The 17,517-nt window shown below is 36.6% G+C and overlaps 1 protein-coding gene across 1 annotated transcript in view; it reads left to right on the forward strand.

Annotated features, from left to right (window-relative positions):
- Positions 1 to 930: 930 nt before the first annotated feature.
- GMNC (geminin coiled-coil domain containing) overlaps positions 931 to 17,517 on the forward strand; it is a 36,057-nt gene continuing 19,470 nt past the window's right edge. Inside the window, exon 1 of the mRNA XM_036107953.2 lies at positions 931 to 993. Coding sequence (XP_035963846.1) covers positions 931 to 993 — 63 coding nt within the window. The remainder of the gene's footprint in view (positions 994 to 17,517) is intronic.

Raw genomic sequence — 17,517 nt, forward strand, 5'->3', positions numbered from 1 at the left:
CAAGCAGATTGCCTGCTGTGTGCAGAGCCCTGACCAACCAACTAAGCAGGGCTCCATCCAAGGACCCTGAGATCATGACCTGAGTTGAAGTCATGCAGGTGCCCTGGAAAGAGAGAATCTTAAGCAGACTTCCAACTGAGCATGGAACCTGACATGGGGCTCAATCTCAGGACCCTGAGATCATGACCTGAGCAGAAATCAAGAGTTGGAAGCTTAACTGACTGAGCCACCGAGGCACCCCAGTATGGACCTATATATGTCTATTGGATTAGTTTCTTTCAAAAAATTACTATTGAGCTTGTTGATTAACCAGATATTTTTTTCTGTTCTTTGTTGTAATTACTCCTTTTCTTTCTTTATAATTCCTTTTCTTCTACTTTTTAAAATTCTACTTTATTCTGGGTTTTTTTTTTTTTTTAGATTAAAAGGTTAGTTAATGTGTGATTTTTCTTGTTTCCCAGTATTTTCATTTAAGCTTGTGAATCACAATTCTAAATCTTTATTTCACACACATTTTTATGCAAAATTATTTTATTCAGTTCTAAACCTTTTATGATATTTGTTGTGATTTTTTTCTTTAGCTTATTTATTACTTAGACATGTAGACATGGGCTTTACTTTTTTCATGTGTTTTGGCTTTGGTTTATATTCTGATTTCTAATTTTATTAAAGGGCCAGTAAATTGCTAGAGATTACTCACTAATCTCTGAGTTCAGCAAGGTTAAAGAGTGAGTTCAACAAGGCTAAAAACTGAATTGTCCAAGATAAAAAAATGACAGAAGCTTGGACCATGGTGGTGGGGTGGGAATGGAAATAATTGGAGTCTTAGGAAGTCATTTAGGATTGAGACTTCATGACTGACAGTAGAAGGTGAGGGTGAGGGAGGAGTCAAGTATGAATTCCTTGATAGATTCTGGCTGGAGCGGCAGAATGGTGGTGTTACCCTTTATCGACCTGGAGAAGGTTGAGAAGGATAGCAACAGTTGCGTTCAGGTTTGGACAAGTTGTGCCTGTGCTACCTCCAAGATAGCAAGTAGGAGATAGCAAGAATGCAATAAATATACAGTCCTTGAGATTCCAAGAATTGCTCAGGCTAAATATATAAATTTTGAAGTCATCAAGATGTAGAAAATCATTGAAACTATGGCGGTAGATCAGTTTGCTCCAGAAAAATTTGTAGACTAACAAAAGTGATGAGACTGAAAGCTTGAGCAATTCCAGTGGTCTGCTAGAAGAGGAGTTGGCAATAGAGATTCTGAAGTCACAGATAGACTGAAGAGGAAGAGGACTTGTGGTATCCTGGTACACAAGAGAAGGAGGTATTTTGAGAAAAAGAAAATCGTGAGCAAAGAGATGTCATTAACAATAAAGTTAAGATGAATAATTGAAAACTATATTAATGCTTAATATATATTATAGTAAATTGAATTATAAACCTATGATTTTCAAACTGAAGTACCCTTAGTATTATGACTAATACTAATTACGACTAATACTAGTATTATGACTATTACTAACAAGGATTTTAATTTAAGAAAGTCCTATGAATTGTACATATTTTGTTGACAGGATTAAATGGAGTTGTCAGATCATTACATCTAGTAGAAATTCTAATAAGAAAATACCATGTAGTGAGTGTCTACCATGCTTCCACAAGAGTGATAATCACTTTACACAAAGCAACTTTGAAAAAATTGTCATTTCTGGAGCACAAAATGATTTTAAACAAATGCTTTAATATAGTAAATCTCTCAATTTTGTTTTGTGATTTCTACTTTGCCAAGCACTTTTCATGTTGCTTAATTTGTCACTCTTGTTGAAAGAAAAAAAGAGATCTCATCTTCTCTTCTCTTCTCTCTCTTCTCTTCTCTTCTCTTCTCTCTTCTCTTCTCTTCTCTTCTCTTCTCTTCTCTTCTCTTCTCTTCTCTTCTTCTCTCCTCTCCTCTCCTCTCCCCTCCCCTCCCCTCCCCTCCCCTCCCCTCCTCTTCTCTTCTCTTTTCTCTTCTCATGTATCTGCCTTAACCCTAGAGAAGGACACTTCTGTCGACAATTCTAACTTCTTTCTTCAGTCCCTTTCTTGTGTCTGCCCATAAGAAGAGGAGTTGGTCATTGACTGTACTGAACATGAGTCAGCTCATATTTTGCTGGTAGGCAGTTTCTTTTCTGTAAGAAGGAGGCAAATGCACTGCTTTCTCTTTAACTTCTTGAAATCAGGTGCCAAAATCTTTATACTTCCTATTCCCATGTGAAAAACACAGCTAGTCACATAGTTATGAGGGTCTAACTTTGCAGTGCAGGCCATACATTCACTCTCTCTCTTCTGTCTGTGCTACAAGGTGAAGGAGAGCAGCTATAAACAATCATGTCATTAGTTGAATAAGTGGAAGTTGTTCCACAAAATAGCCATTCTAGATTTAAAGAAATCTCACTTAGACATCCAGTCCTAAGTACATTCTCTCTTCATATTTTACTGGAGGAACCCTGTGTTGGAGTTTATCAGGTGAACACCCAAATTAGCACATGCATGTGCACACACACACACATACACACACACTCGTTTCCTCATTGGCATATTATTTTTGTATGTGTGTACACTCCCTTAGCAAGTAAGCTCAGGAGAAGAAACAAATTATTATTCATATATTACAAATTTAAAAACTGAAGTCCTGAGGTCTTAGAACTTAACCAAGGTCAAACTGTTAATAAAAACCAGACCTAGGATTTAAATCCAAATCTTTTCAGTTTACTTTTAGTCTTCTTATACCTAATCTGTATTTTTTCACACAGACATTATGTAATTAGTTAAATTTGATTAATCAAAATGTCTGTAGCATTTTTTACATTCTTATATAAGATCTTTGTCATTTTTATTCATCAAGAACTCAAGTATATTATCTATTTTACTAACACCCAGTAATATATGGACTTTATGGATTTCAGAAAAAAACAGTGTTCCAAACTGGAGGAACAGCATTTTGAAAATGGGAGTGGAGTGAGAGAGAGGGGAGAACAAACATTAAATGTTAACATAATTTCCATACCTGAATAGGAAATGAAATATTATCCTATAAGTCACTGGCTTGTCATCTTTACACAAACATTATCAAAATACGAGGTCCTGGCTGATGTTCCCACATCAAAACCTTTACAGATCAGAAAAGACAAGGAGAACAAATGCAGAGTCACACTTAACAAATAGAACAAAACTATAACCATCTCAACCTTGAAATATTATAGTCAGAAATGGCAGCTGATAGCTTCATGGGAATGATAATGAGTTCACAGTAAAAATCCATGCACCTTCTGAGGAGTGTAAACATTCTGGGAGATAAAAAATGTATTATCTGATACTAGAGAAGATAGAGCTAATGGAACAGAAAAAAACAAATATTTAAAACATGGATATAAATATTCTTTGAATTCTAAGGGAGGATGTTAGAAAACAAGAAGCAAGAATTAGAGATATTGGTTGTCAAAAATTTAATAGCTGAAGTAAAAAAAAACTGAAAGAATTAGATAAGAGAATGATACTGCCTAATATTGATATGGATGTTAGGCAGAGACATGTCAGTACTTTCATACTAGGAATACAAGTAATGAAGGAAAATAATGCAAAGAAAGCAGTAAATTAAAAGAATAACTGAGAATTCCTTATATTGAAGCCATAAGATCTTAGACTGAAAAGCTTGGTAGAGTTTCAAGCCTTACAGGGAAAAAAATCTCAACATCTTAAAGACATACTGATATATAAGAATATCAAAGATAAAACCTAAAGGATTCAAGAGCATAAGAAAGTAGTTTTTAAAAGCAGCAAAGAATCAGATTGTTAGCTCTTCTCGATCTACAGATATGTTGGACTATTTCTTAATAAAAATAAAAATACTAATTAACTTTTCATCTTAACCTATCTTATCCATAGGAGCATGGGTAGATCTCTCTCTCTCTTTTTAAAAGATTTATTCATTTATTTGAGAGAGAGAACATGCAGGGGTGAGGAGCAGAGGGAGAGGGAGAGAGAAACCCAAGCAGACTCCGTGTGGAGTGTCTGGAGCCAGAAGCAGGCTGATCTCACTACCCCAAGATCAGACCTGAGCCAAACCAAGAGTCAGTCACTTAACTAACTGTGCCACCCAGGGCCTAGGAAGATTGGTAGATCTTTATTTGTTCACAAACTTCCCAAAACTGCTTTTTTGGGGATTTAAGAAATAAGCTCATAACATTTTAATTTGAAATGGGTCTTTATCAAATTGCACTTCTTTATTTTTTATAGCATGTTCTTCAAAAAGTACACAGGGACATCATAACTCTCCTTTATAATACCATCAAACAAAAAAGTATCTTAGTTGTGAATAATGGCTTTCAGAATCCTACTATTATGATTGTACTTCTCTTCCATTGGCTTCTAAAACTGCTTCCTCTTACGTCCACAAATTTGAAGGATAGACTATTCTAGACCTGGTTGGTATTTAAAGCAAATTAAATTAGCCTCATGCTAGAAAGTCATATTAATACCAAATGTCATATTTGCTGAAACATATTTTTTCACGTTTATTTTAAAGTAAAAAGTAGAATCACAATTCTCAATCAGAATGTGGACTATTATTAAGAGACACATATCCCTTACTTAAATCTGGCTCCATTAAAAAAGTCTTCAGGAAGCCCCCTCTAGTGTCTGAAGGATGCAACAGCTCACTGGCAGAGGATTTGAGAGACACACGGATGTGAGAATTTTAGATTGTCTCCTCTAACTTGGCTCTGTGGGACCACGGAGATCATCAACCCCAGTATCCATTCTGTTTACAAATTGGAAAACTAAATGTCCAGTAAGAAAGTGCCTTGTCTAAGGTCACACTGAAAGTCAACAGTATTTATCATGTAGTAGAACTCAGGTCTCCTGACTCGGAGTTCCCAGAAAAATCTATTCTGGCCTGCAGACTTGCATTTGGGTCAAGCAGGCCCAGAGCGAAATATAAGTAAGGAGTTTTGAAGATGTGGGATTTCTTTTTTTTTTTTTTAAGATTTTATTTATTTATTTGACAGAGAGAGACACAGCAAGAGAGGAAACACAAGCAGGGGGAGTGGGAGAGGGAGAAGCAGGCTTCCCACGGAGCCCGGAGCTCAATGTGGGGCTCGACTGTGGGATTTCTTTTAAATGGAAAAGATATAAAAATGAGGAAAGAGCCATTGGGATAAAGGAGATAAAGGAGACAAAAAGAAAGTTAGCAAAAAGGGCAAAGGAATCATAGTTCTTTAAAGAAGAGAAACCCAGGGATGGGGGAGAAGGATGATGAGTTAAGATTTAACATACTTCAGAATTCATTGGTAGGTGATTGGGAATATTCTTAAAATATTTTATTTGTGGTTCTGAAAATAAGATCACTAATGAAATTTAGCTACTCATTTCCCACTTATTAAAAGTTGTCACCTAGGGGCACCTGGGTGGTTCAGTCGTTAAGCGTCTGCCTTCAGCTTGGGTCATGATCCCAGGGTCCTGGGATCGAGCCCCACATTGGGCTCCCTGCTCTGCGGGAAGCATGCTTCTCCCTCTCCCACTCCCCCTGCTTGTGTTCCCTCTCTTGCTGTGTCTCTCTCTGTCAAATAAATAAAATCTTTAAAAAAAAAAAAAAGTTGTTACCTAGCAATTATTTTTATTCTTGTCACCTGTCTCACTAGAGTTTACTGATAATGCAGAACATGCAAATGTCATAACAAGCAAGAAACATTGATTTTCCACCCCACACCAATTCATGATGATGGACTGGCAGTGGTGGTGTGAGCTAAGCTAAAAACAGTCCTCATATATTACCATTGAATAGAATCTGCAACTTTTGGTCTCTTCATCCTTCCCTGAAAATGTATAAAGGGCAAGGCTCCTCTGGAAAATACTCCAAGAATTACCCCTAAAAATGTCAAGTTTGAAACACCCTAGTTACTTTATCCCTGAGTATGACTTTTCTCTGCATACTATTGCTAGGATTAGTCTGCATAAAATATTTAACTATTTCTTGTTAATGAGCATTGAATGTGATAGTGTGCTGTAGGGGTAGAGATGTGCACTGGGGAGGTCATGGTCTCATGGGCAAAACACAAAAGTATGGAAGAGAAGATAGGAACATATCGTGTCTAGTACCTTTTAATTCCAGCCTTTTCTATGCCTTAGAAATGATGGAATGTGATGCTGGAGCACTCTAGTGATGTGTTCCCAATATTGCCAGGTACTAAGCACTCTAGTGATGTGTTCCCAATATTGCCAGGTACCTTACATATGAGTTCCTCCTCACCCATGATACTGGTGTAGAAGGTGAGTGAACAAAGAAGATACATCTTGAACAGCAACTTGACAGAAAGATAAAAATGTTTTAGAGAAGAAGCTGCCACATGGAACAAATAGTATGAGCAGTGAATTAAGAAAGTGCTAGATATGTTTGGGGAAGAGCATGTAAATGGATGAGAATTTCTCAGTCTCTATAATATATTTCATGGGATGGAATTACAAAACTCCTTAAGACTGGCTTATTTACTCATTAATTGAGCTGGTCTGTGCCGGACAAGAATGGTAGGGACTTGGAAATAAATGAACTGTGGTTGCCTCTACTGAATCTATCTATAACCACTCTCATCATTTGCATCACACTGCTGTAAAGTCCCTTTTAAAAATAAAAAGGACTTCATAGGAATTTCATTCTCCACCTCATCTTCAATTTTCATCATCATTATCATAGATGAAGTTAAATACCAAATAAGTAAATTATACTGAGAGCCAAACCTGTGCCATGCACTGTTCTGGGTACTTTCACATGCATTGTCTCATCTTATTTTTATAAAAAACTCTCATCAGTGGGCAGTCCTATTGGCCCACTGGTAAAAGAGAAACAAACAGTCAAAGCATCAGAGCATTCCCAGCAAAGGTTCTCCATCATATCTCTTAGCAAGTTGCTATATTTAAGATAGTATATACAATATTGTATGATTCCTATATTTATGAAAGATTTTATTTATTTATTAGCAATAAAAAGCACAAGTTGGGGGGAAGGGCAAAGGGAGAGAGAGAAGCAGGCGCCCCACTGAGCAAGGAGCCTGATCCAGGACTCATCCCAGGACCCTGGGATCATGACCTGAGCCGAAGGCAGAAGCTTAACCGACTGAGCCACACAGGCACCCTTGATTCCTGTATTTTTGTGAATCTCACAGAGTTATACCTATGAAAATTTTATAAATCTAATTGGAATACCATTAAAACTAAAATGCTATAAACATTTTCCAACCAGCGAATGACTCTATCGTGCTTTAAGATATATGATACCTACTTGCAAAGTACAAGGAAAGTATGATGGGTACACCCACCCTGGTGGAAGATGCGACACACAAGAGATCTAAGTTCAAATTGCAATTCTACCCCTATGGCAAATAATATTTCCTTCAAGATTCCATTTTCCTACTTTTTATTTTTTTAAAGGTTTTATTTATTTGAAAGAGAGAGAGAAAGCATGGGGGGGGCGAAGGAGCAGAGGAAGAGGGACAAACAGACTCCCTGCAGAACAGGTAGCCCAATACAGAGTGAGGACTCCCCACTGAATGAGGACCCTGAGATCATGACCCAAGCAGAAGTCAGAAGCTTAACCGACTGAGCCATCCACGCACCCCTCCATTTCTCTACTTTTTAAAACACAGTGGAATAACCACCTCATCTCTAAACCACATTATAAAAGCTCTAATTACATCAAATATTGTTGATTGTTTTCACTCTTTGCCACAGCTTCCCTTTCTTACCCACACTCACCATCCTACCCAGAAGCATTCATTTAGTCATAAGAGGGACCCAAATCCAGCAAATTATTCTACAAACGAGTACTCTGAAGGGATGACTAAAGTAAGTTCTACACTGTATTCAAGAGGAAGAGATCAAAATACATTTAATTAGCTTTGGGACATCTTTCATAACTTCATCTTGTCACATTATCTGACAATAATCCACATCTTTCCAGTATTTTGCTCACTTATTCTTACTATGTTTGATTTCTGCCTTCCATAAGGCATCTAGTTTCTCGACTGTTCTCCCCAATTCTTTCAGTTCTCTTGAGACATTTTTCCTTTATGATCCAACACTCCTACCACTCCTTTACCAAAACCTTCAAATCTGTCACTATATTGAAGTTCCTATAAAACTTTTCAACTAGGGCACCTGGGTGGCTCAGTCATTAAGCGTCTGCCTTCGGCTCAGGTCATGATCCCAGGGTCCTGGGATCGAGCCCCGCATCAGGCTCCCTGCTCCACAGGAAGCCTGCTTCTCCCTCTCCCACTCCCCCTGCTTGTGTTCTCTCTCTCACTGTGTCTCTCTCTGTCAGATAAATAAAATCTTTAAAAAACAAAAACAAAAACAAAAAACAAACTTTTCAACAAACCATCAAACATAGATCAATCCATACATCCTTTTGATCTGTCTCTACTCCTATGTTACTGATCACATTATTTAGTTACTATACACCCATGGTCTTTCTCTTTATCTGAACCCTAGAGCTGATGGTGCTTGCTCTCTTTTCCTTCTGTGGCAATTTTTAACCTTCATAGCTTTCTACAAGCCTGTATCTCTATCTCTCAATGGATTTATTGTGTCCTTCTTTGTAGAGAAAAATAGAAATTACCAAGTAGATACTTTCTTAATCTTCTCTCAAGAGTTGTGTCACATCAGTTTTCCACATCTTTTTATCACTAATTAGCCCCTCTACTTATTGAAGTTCTAACCCCTATGCTTTTTATGGATTTTGACTCATATCCTTTCTGTCTTGAAAGGCACTTATTAAAATTTTGCATTTGGATACCCTATGTTCATGTTTATAAGACACAATGTTATTAGGATAACAATTCTTCCAAAAATGATAAAGAGATTCAATATAATCCCAACCAAAACCCAGCAGTCTTTGGAGGAAATTGACAAGCTGACATTGAAATGCAAATGGCCAAGAATAGTCCAGATATTTTTTTTTTTTAAGAGAGAGAGAGATTGAGAGAAAGAGAGTGCGAGAGGTGGAGGACAAAAGGAGGGGGAGAGAGAATCTTAAGCAGGCTCTATGCCCAGGGCAGAGCTGGATGCGGGGCTTTATCTCCTGACCCTGAGATCCTGACCTGAGCTGAAATCAAGAGTCAGAAGCTTAACTGACTGAGCCACCCAGGTGCTCCTAGCCTGGATATCTTTTGAGAACAAAAGATAAGATTTCAAAACTTAGTATAAAATTATAGTGATTAAGACAATGCATTACCGAAGCAAAAAACAAACAAAAACAAGATGAATTGAACAGAATAGGAAATATAAGTTAAACTCAAATATATGATCACTTGATTTATGACTTGTGAAAATGGTAACACTAAAGTGCAATGGAGAAAGATTTCAATCATCTTAACAAAAATACTGAATCAAGTGGATATCTCTGTGGAGAAAGATGAATCTTAACCTCTACTTAACACAATAAAACGTTACATCAGATAGACTTCAGATATAAATGCACAAAGTAAGACAACAAAACCTTCAGAAGAAAAGATAGGGGTAGCCAAAGATTTGGGGTAGCCAAAGATTTTTAAAACAGGACACAAAAGAATTACCATAAAAGAAATATCGATCAATTAAACAATTTTAACATTCAGAATTTCAGGACATCAGAAAACATCAATCGGAGTGCAAAGGTAATACACTAAGTAGGTGAAGATATTTTTGTTGATAATGAAGCAAATGCTCCCTTAACTTTTGATAGGATTAATGTATGATAAATGGATTTTTGGGTTCTCATTAAATATTTGATTACTTTGGAAACTATTTTTTTTTTTTTAAAGATTTTATCTATTTATTTGAGAGAGAGAGAATGAGAGACAGAGAGCACGAGAGGGAAGAGGGCAGAGGGAGAAGCAGACCCCCTGCTGAGCAGGGAGCCCGATGTGGGACTCGATCCCGGGACTCCAGGATCATGACCTGAGCCGAAGGCAGTCGCTTAACCAACTGAGCCACCCAGGCGCCCTACTTTGGAAACTATTAAGTGCCCAGTAAATGACAGGAGCAGGGTACTAGCATCTTTTTTTTTTTTTTTTTTTTAAAGATTTTATTTATTTATTTATTTTTTTAAGTTTTTTTTATTGTTATGTTAATCCCCATACATTACATCATTAGTTTTAGATATAGTGTTCCATGATTCATTGTTTGTGCATAACACCCAGTGCTCCATGCAGAACGTGCCCTCCTCAATACCCATCACCAGGCTAACCCATCCTCCCACCCCCCTCCCCTCTAGAACCCTCAGTTTGTTTTTCAGAGTCCATCGTCTCTCATGGTTCTTCTCCCCCTCCGAATTCCCCCCCTTCCTTCTTCCCCTCCTGCTACATTCTTCTTCTTCTTTTTTTCTTTCTTAACATATATTGCATTATTTGTTTCAGAGGTACAGATCTGAGATTCAACAGTCTTGCACAATTCACAGCGCTTACCAGAACACATACCCTCCCCAGTGTCCATCACCCAGTCACCCCATCCCTCCCACCCCACCCCTCACTCCAGCAACCCTCAGTTTGTTTCCTGAGATTAAGAATTCCTCATATCAGTGAGGTCATATGATACATGTCTTTCTCTGTTTGACTTATTTCGCTCAGCATAATACCCTCCAGTTCCATCCATGTCATTGCAAATGGCAAGATCTTATTCCTTTTGATGGCTGCATAATATTCCATTGTATATATATACCACATCTTCTTTATCCATTCATCTGTTGATGGACATCTTGGCTCTTTCCACAGTTTGGCTATTGTGGACATTGCTGCTATAAACATCGGGGTGCACGTAGCCTTTCGGGTCCCTACTTTTGTATCTTTGGGGTAAATACCCAGTAGTGCAATTGCTGGATCGTATGGTAGCTCTATTTTCAACTTTTTGAGGAACCTCCATACTGTTTTCCAGAGTGGCTGCACCAGCTTGCATTCCCACCAACAGTGTAGGAGGGTTCCCCTTTCTCTGCATCCCCGCCAACATCTGTCATTTCCTGACTTGTTAATTTTAGCCATTCTGACTGGTGTGAGGTGGTATCTCATTGAGGTTTTGATTTGGATTTCCCTGATGCCGAGCGATATTGAACACTTTTTCATGTGTCTGTTGGCCATTTGGATGTCTTCTTTGGAAAAATGTCTGTTCATGTCTTCTGCCCATTTCTTGATTGGATTCTTTGTTCTTTTGGTGTTGAGTTTGATGAGTTCTTTATAGATTTTGGATACTAGCCCTTTATCTGATATGTCATTTGCAAATATCTTCTCCCATTCTGTCAGTTGTCTTTTGGTTTTGTTGACTGTTTCCTTTGCTTTGCAAAAGCTTTTTATCTTGATGAAGTCCCAATAGTTCATTTTTGCCCTCGCTTCCCTTGCCTTTGGCGATGTTTCTAGGAAGAAGTTGCTGCGGCTGAGGTCGAAGAGGTTGCTGCCTGTGTTCTCCTTTAGGATTTTGATGGACTCCTGTCTCACATTGAGGTCTTTCAACCATTTGGAGTCTATTTTTGTGTGTGGTGTAAGGAAATGGTCCAGTTTCATTCTTCTGCATGTGGCTGTCCAATTTTCCCAACACCATTTGTTGAAGAGACTGTCTTTTTTCCATTGGACATTCTTTCCTGCTTTGTCAAAGATTAGTTGACCATATAATTGAGGGTCCATTTCTGGGCTCTCTATTCTGTTCCATTGATCTATGTGTCTGTTTTTGTGCCAGTACCATACTGTCTTGATGATGACAGCTTTGTAGTAGAGCTGGAAGTCTGGAATTGTGATGCCGCCAGCTTTGCTTTTCTTTTTCAACATTCCTCTGGCTATGCGGGGTCTTTTCTGGTTCCATACAAATTTTAGGATTATTTGTTCCATTTCTTTGAAGAAAGTGGATGGTATTTTGATGGGGATTGCATTGAATGTGTAGATTGCTCTAGGTAGGATTGACATCTTCACAATATTGGTTCTTCCAATCCATGAGCATGGAACGTTTTTCCATTTCTTTGTGTCTTCCTCAATTTCTTTCATGAGTATTTTATAGTTTTCTGAGTACAGATCCCTTGCCTCTTTGGTTAGATTTATTCCTAGGTATCTTATGGTTTGGGGTGCAATTGTAAATGGGATCGACTCCTTAATTTCTCTTTCTTCTGACTTGTTGTTGGTGTATAGGAATGCCACTGACTTCTGTGCATTGATTTTATATCCTGCCACTTGACTGAATTCCTGTATGAGTTCTAGCAGTTTTGGGGTGGAGTCTTTGGGATTTTCCACATAAAGTATCATATCATCTGCAAAGAGTGAGAGTTTGACTTCTTCTTTGCCAATTTGGATGCCTTTGATTTCTTTTAGTTGTCTGATTGCTGTGGCTAGGACTTCCAATACTATGTTGAATAGCAGTGGTGATAGTGGACATCCCTGCCGCGTTCCTGACCTTAGGGGGAAAGCTCTCAGTTTTTCCCCATTGAGAATGATATTCGCTGTGGGTTTTTCATAGATGGCTTTTATGCTATTGAGGTATGTACCCTCTATCCCTATACTCTGAAGAGTTTTGATCAAGAAAGGATGCTGTACTTTGTCAAATGCTTTTTCTGCATCTATTGAGAGGATCATATGATTCTTGTTCTTTCTTTTGTTAATGTATTGTATCATGTTGATTGATTTGCGGATGTTGAACCAACCTTGCAGCCCAGGGATAAATCCGACTTGGTCGTGGTGAATAATCCTTTTAATGTACTGTTGGATCCTATTGGCTAGTATTTTGGTGAGAATTTTTGCATCCATGTTCATCAGGGATATTGGTCTGTAATTCTCCTTTTTGATGGGGTCTTTGTCTGGTTTTGGGATCAAGGTAATGCTGTCCTCATAAAATGAGTTAGGGTACTAGCATCTTTACACATATTATTTCATTTATTCCAAATCATAACCATGTAAAACTGTGTGGTAATATATTTATAAAGAAATTAAGCAATATATTTATAAAGAAGGATTTAGTAATTTGCTCCCAGTCTCACTTCTAGTAGGAGACAGAGCTATGATTTAAGCCACAGTCTGAATTCAAAGTGCAAATTCTCTATAATGTGTCTTGGTTGACTTTATTCAATAGCTAGATGTGTGCATATTCTGTGTGACCCACTTCACAGATAGAGTGTATCTTAAATTCTAAATAGAAAGAGATTTGAATGTCATTTTTATGCCATTATCCTCAGTGGATTCTCAAATTTGAATAATCTAACAGCTAAGTGGATTTAAGACAATGCTGAAGGGAAACCAGAAGAAGAAAGGAAAACTTCAGTGAAAGAGAAGAAAAGGGGATCCAGAAAAACTCTGATATAGAAAGACATAGAAATGAATGGGAAGACATTATATAGCCCAGAAACAGAAAGTGGTATTTCTGTGTAATGGAAAGACTCTACTAGCCTAGAAATATGGAGAAATATATCCAAGAAAGAGCTGTGCTAGGGTCTCAAGTGTGAGCCTGGCAAAGTCCCGTGATCTTTCTGCTAGTAAGTTCTCTGTCTACAAAGGAGAGAAATGGACCAAAGGATCTCAAATGTTCTTTGCATCTCTGATATTAAATGCATCTCTGTGTGTCTACCAAGTGCTACACATAGGGCAAAGGACATACAGAGCCATTGCAGAGTAAACCAAATTTGTCTACAACTGATGCTTTTCTTTTCCATTTATTTTTCAAAATTATGGATTAGTCATATTTAAGTCAATGCTTTAAAGAATTATAAATCACAATGTTTTTTTTTTTCTATAAACTTTTGGTTTCACTTCTATCAGGCATGTGTTTTATATTAAATTGTATTGAGTTCAGTATTAGGAGGACAATGATACTGATTTAGTGGCCCATGTGACTATCTTGGCCATTTTAACATACACTTCTTTCACATGTACACCTTATATTTAGATTTCTTTTGTGTAGATAAATACCATTGTGCAAATCTCTGGGCCACATATATACATGCATACATGCATGTATGCATGCATACATTCATACATAAATAGAGTGTGAATCAGCCAAAATCCCATAGAGGGCAGTATGGTTTTAGCTGACACAGTATTAAATCCTATTTTGTTGTATAGAATGTAATAACTCTTTTCTTTAAAAAATAAAAGGGTGAGGGGCAGAAGACTTCCAATTATAAAGTTACATATAATCATTGTAAAACCTTTGGAATATGCCAAAGTAAATATAAATTTTAAATAAGCAGTAATTGATGTTTTAAAGACACACACACACATATATATAATCATTTCAGTAATATATATATATTGAGTAATACATGGTAATACATACATATATATATAAACATTTCAGTAACTCTAAACGGTGAGCATCAACAGGTATTTAATGCTTTCTGGATTAAAAAATGGTTAACTTTACAGAACAAGCAAGTTAAACAAAGTAAATATAAAGACTAATTCTTCTGATTTCTTGGATCTTAGAAAGATCAATGTTCATCAGTATGAAAATAAAATGAACATTATTCTGCTAAAAATAGCAAATCAATAAAAGCATAAAACAAAATGAAGCATACAAATGTTTTATCAATTATTACTTAAATTAGAGATGGACTGCAGTCTCCCATAAAAATACTTGTTTTTAAACTGTATTAAAAAAAATCAGTTTTATGCTATTCATAAGAATCAGAATGAAAATTAATGAAAATCTTAAAGCAAAAGCAATTGAGACAGAGGAAAGGAATAGCAATGTCAGAAAGTCGATTTTATAGTGAAAGCACTAAAGAAGATAGAAAGTGGTCTGGCATGTATTAACAAAAGACATGGGGACCTGGGTGGCTCAGTCAGTTAAGCCACCGACTCTTGATTTAGGCTCCGGTCATGATCTTGGGGTCATGCGATCAAACCCCGCTTCGGGCTCCGCACCCATTGCGGAGACTGCTTAGGATTCTTTGCCTCTCCCTCTGTCCCTGCCCCCTTTGCTCTCTTTCTCTCTCTCTCAAATAAATAAATAAATAAAACATTTTTTTAAAAAGACATTTTGTGAGGAAGATATGCAGTCATAGACCTTTGTATGACAATACAGTAGCTAAATACATGAAGTACATATTAGAATATTGGCAACTTGATGAAAATATACTTAAAATAAGAACTTCCATTATGTTTCTTTTGAAATTTGAGTAAATCTAAGCACTTTGTGAAAATTTACTCATTTAATCCTCACCATAATAACCCTGTGAAGTGGACACAATCCTAATCTCTATTTACATTTGAGAAAAAATACAAAAGATAAACTATTTTTTTAAGAAGTCCAATAAAAATGATAAAGCCTTCATAAGCCTGTTTAAGGACAAAAGAATGGGAGTAAAATATGTAAGATTAGAGATAAGACTTAACTGCAGAGGATATTGAAAGAATAATGTTATGATACATAATTATAGGACAACATATTTGAGAACCTAAAGAAATGAATGATCCTTTGGCAAATTATATAATTACCACAACTAAATGAAAAAATAAGTGGAAATTTTTAAATGATTACTAATAACAAAAAAAATTGAAGGAGTGAATTAGATAGAGATATTGAAAAGAAATTTGATAAAATTAAGTGGTCATTCTAATAATAACACCAAACAAAATTAGAAGAAACTATTAGATTTAATACTTCACTATGCAAGTAAAACAAGACATATTGCTATAAATAGCAAAGCTTTACATTGTTTTATGTAAGGCAACAGACTGGCTAGGGAAGCCTGCTTTTAACATGAGTTTTCAATATTGGCTGGAGGTGTACTGAAAGCAATAGGGTAAGGAAACAAATTAGTATTAATATTGGAAAAGAGAGAGTTTCACTTCCTTCTGCTGTTTTCTATGATTGTATCCATCCAAGGATATTCTAGAAAAATCTATTAAAATTAATATGAGCATTTGTTAGAAGTCTGGATGCAAGACATACATTAAAAGAAACAGTGGTTTTTCTCTTTAGCCCTGAAGCACGTAGGAATGGAAAGAGAAAAAAAATCTCATAGTCATAATAGCACACATACATAGACAACTGAAAATATTTAGAAATTAGCAGAGTAGAATAGGACCTATATGAAATATATGTATTAAATATATATTAAATTATATATGAAATATGTATGTATATATGTAAAAATTATGAATACATAAAATATTCTGAACAAATGAAAGAAGGTGAAAGCTGCTAATTGAAATGTGAAGTATTGCAGCCAATTTAAAAGAAGCAATCTAGCAATATCTATTAAAACTATAAGCCCTTGGGGCGCCTGGGTGGCTCAGTTGGTTAAGCGACTGCCTTCGGCTCAGGTCATGATCCTGGAGTCCCTGGATCGAGTCCTGCATCGGGCTCCCTGCTCGGAGGGGAGTCTGCTTCTCCCTCTGACCCTCCCCCCTCTCATGTGCTCTCTCTCTCAAATAAATAAATAAAATCTTTAAAAACAAAACAAAACTATAAGCCCTTTGACCCAGCAAATACTCTCCTGGAAACCTATCTTTAAAAAATAAATCACTCCTATGTAATGATATATGCATGGGAAAAGTTTATTATATAATATTTATGGGAAAAATATGGAAATAATCTGAATATCCTTTGAGAGAAATCATTGAATATATTATATAATATTATATAGCCCAATATAATATTTTAGCCAATATATTATTTTATAGCCAACAAAATAAAATATATTAAAATTATTCATTATTTCATTTCTACAACGTATCAGTGAGTGAGAAAAGAAATATTATATGGACAAATCTATATACTATCTTTCTATTCTTATGTAACATGATGTTAAATGTAAAATAATGTTAAAAAGAGCCGTACATGGTATGTGTGCATGTATTATATATAGATGTCTATGTCTTTAATTATGCAGGCATGGATAAATTATTTATATGAGGGGTGTTGGTGGGGGACAATGTCCAGGACAGGGAGAGACAAGTGATCACTATGACTGTATAACAAATAACCTTAAAACTTAGTGGCTTTCATCAAAAAAAAAGAAATCTTGCCGTTTGCAACGATGTGGATGGAGCTAGAGGGTATTATGCTGAGCGAAATAAGTCAATCAGAAAAAGACATGTATTATATGATCTCACTGATATGAGGGATTCTTACTCTCAGGAAACAAGCTGAGGGTTGCTGGAGTGGTGGGGGGTGGGAGGGTGGGGTGGCTGGGTGATAGACATTGGGGAGGGTATGTGCTATGGTGAGCACTGTGAATTGTGTAAGACTGATGAATCACAGACCTGCACCTCTGAAACAAATAATACATTTTATGTTAAAAAAAAAAAAAGAAGAAGAAGATAGTAGGAAGGGAAAAATGAAGGGGGAGAAATCGGAGGGGGAGACTAACCATGAGAGACTATGGACTCTGAGAAACAAACTGAGGGTTCTAGAGGGGAGGGGGTGGGGGGATGGGTTAGCCTGGTGATGGGTATTAAAGAGGGCACATACTGCATGGAGCACTGGATGTTAGACGCAAACAATGAATCACGGAACACTACATCAAAAACTAATGATGTAAT

Source organism: Halichoerus grypus, chromosome 1 (genome assembly GCF_964656455.1).
Source record: "Halichoerus grypus chromosome 1, mHalGry1.hap1.1, whole genome shotgun sequence".
In the NCBI taxonomy this organism is placed as follows: domain Eukaryota; kingdom Metazoa; phylum Chordata; class Mammalia; order Carnivora; family Phocidae; genus Halichoerus; species Halichoerus grypus.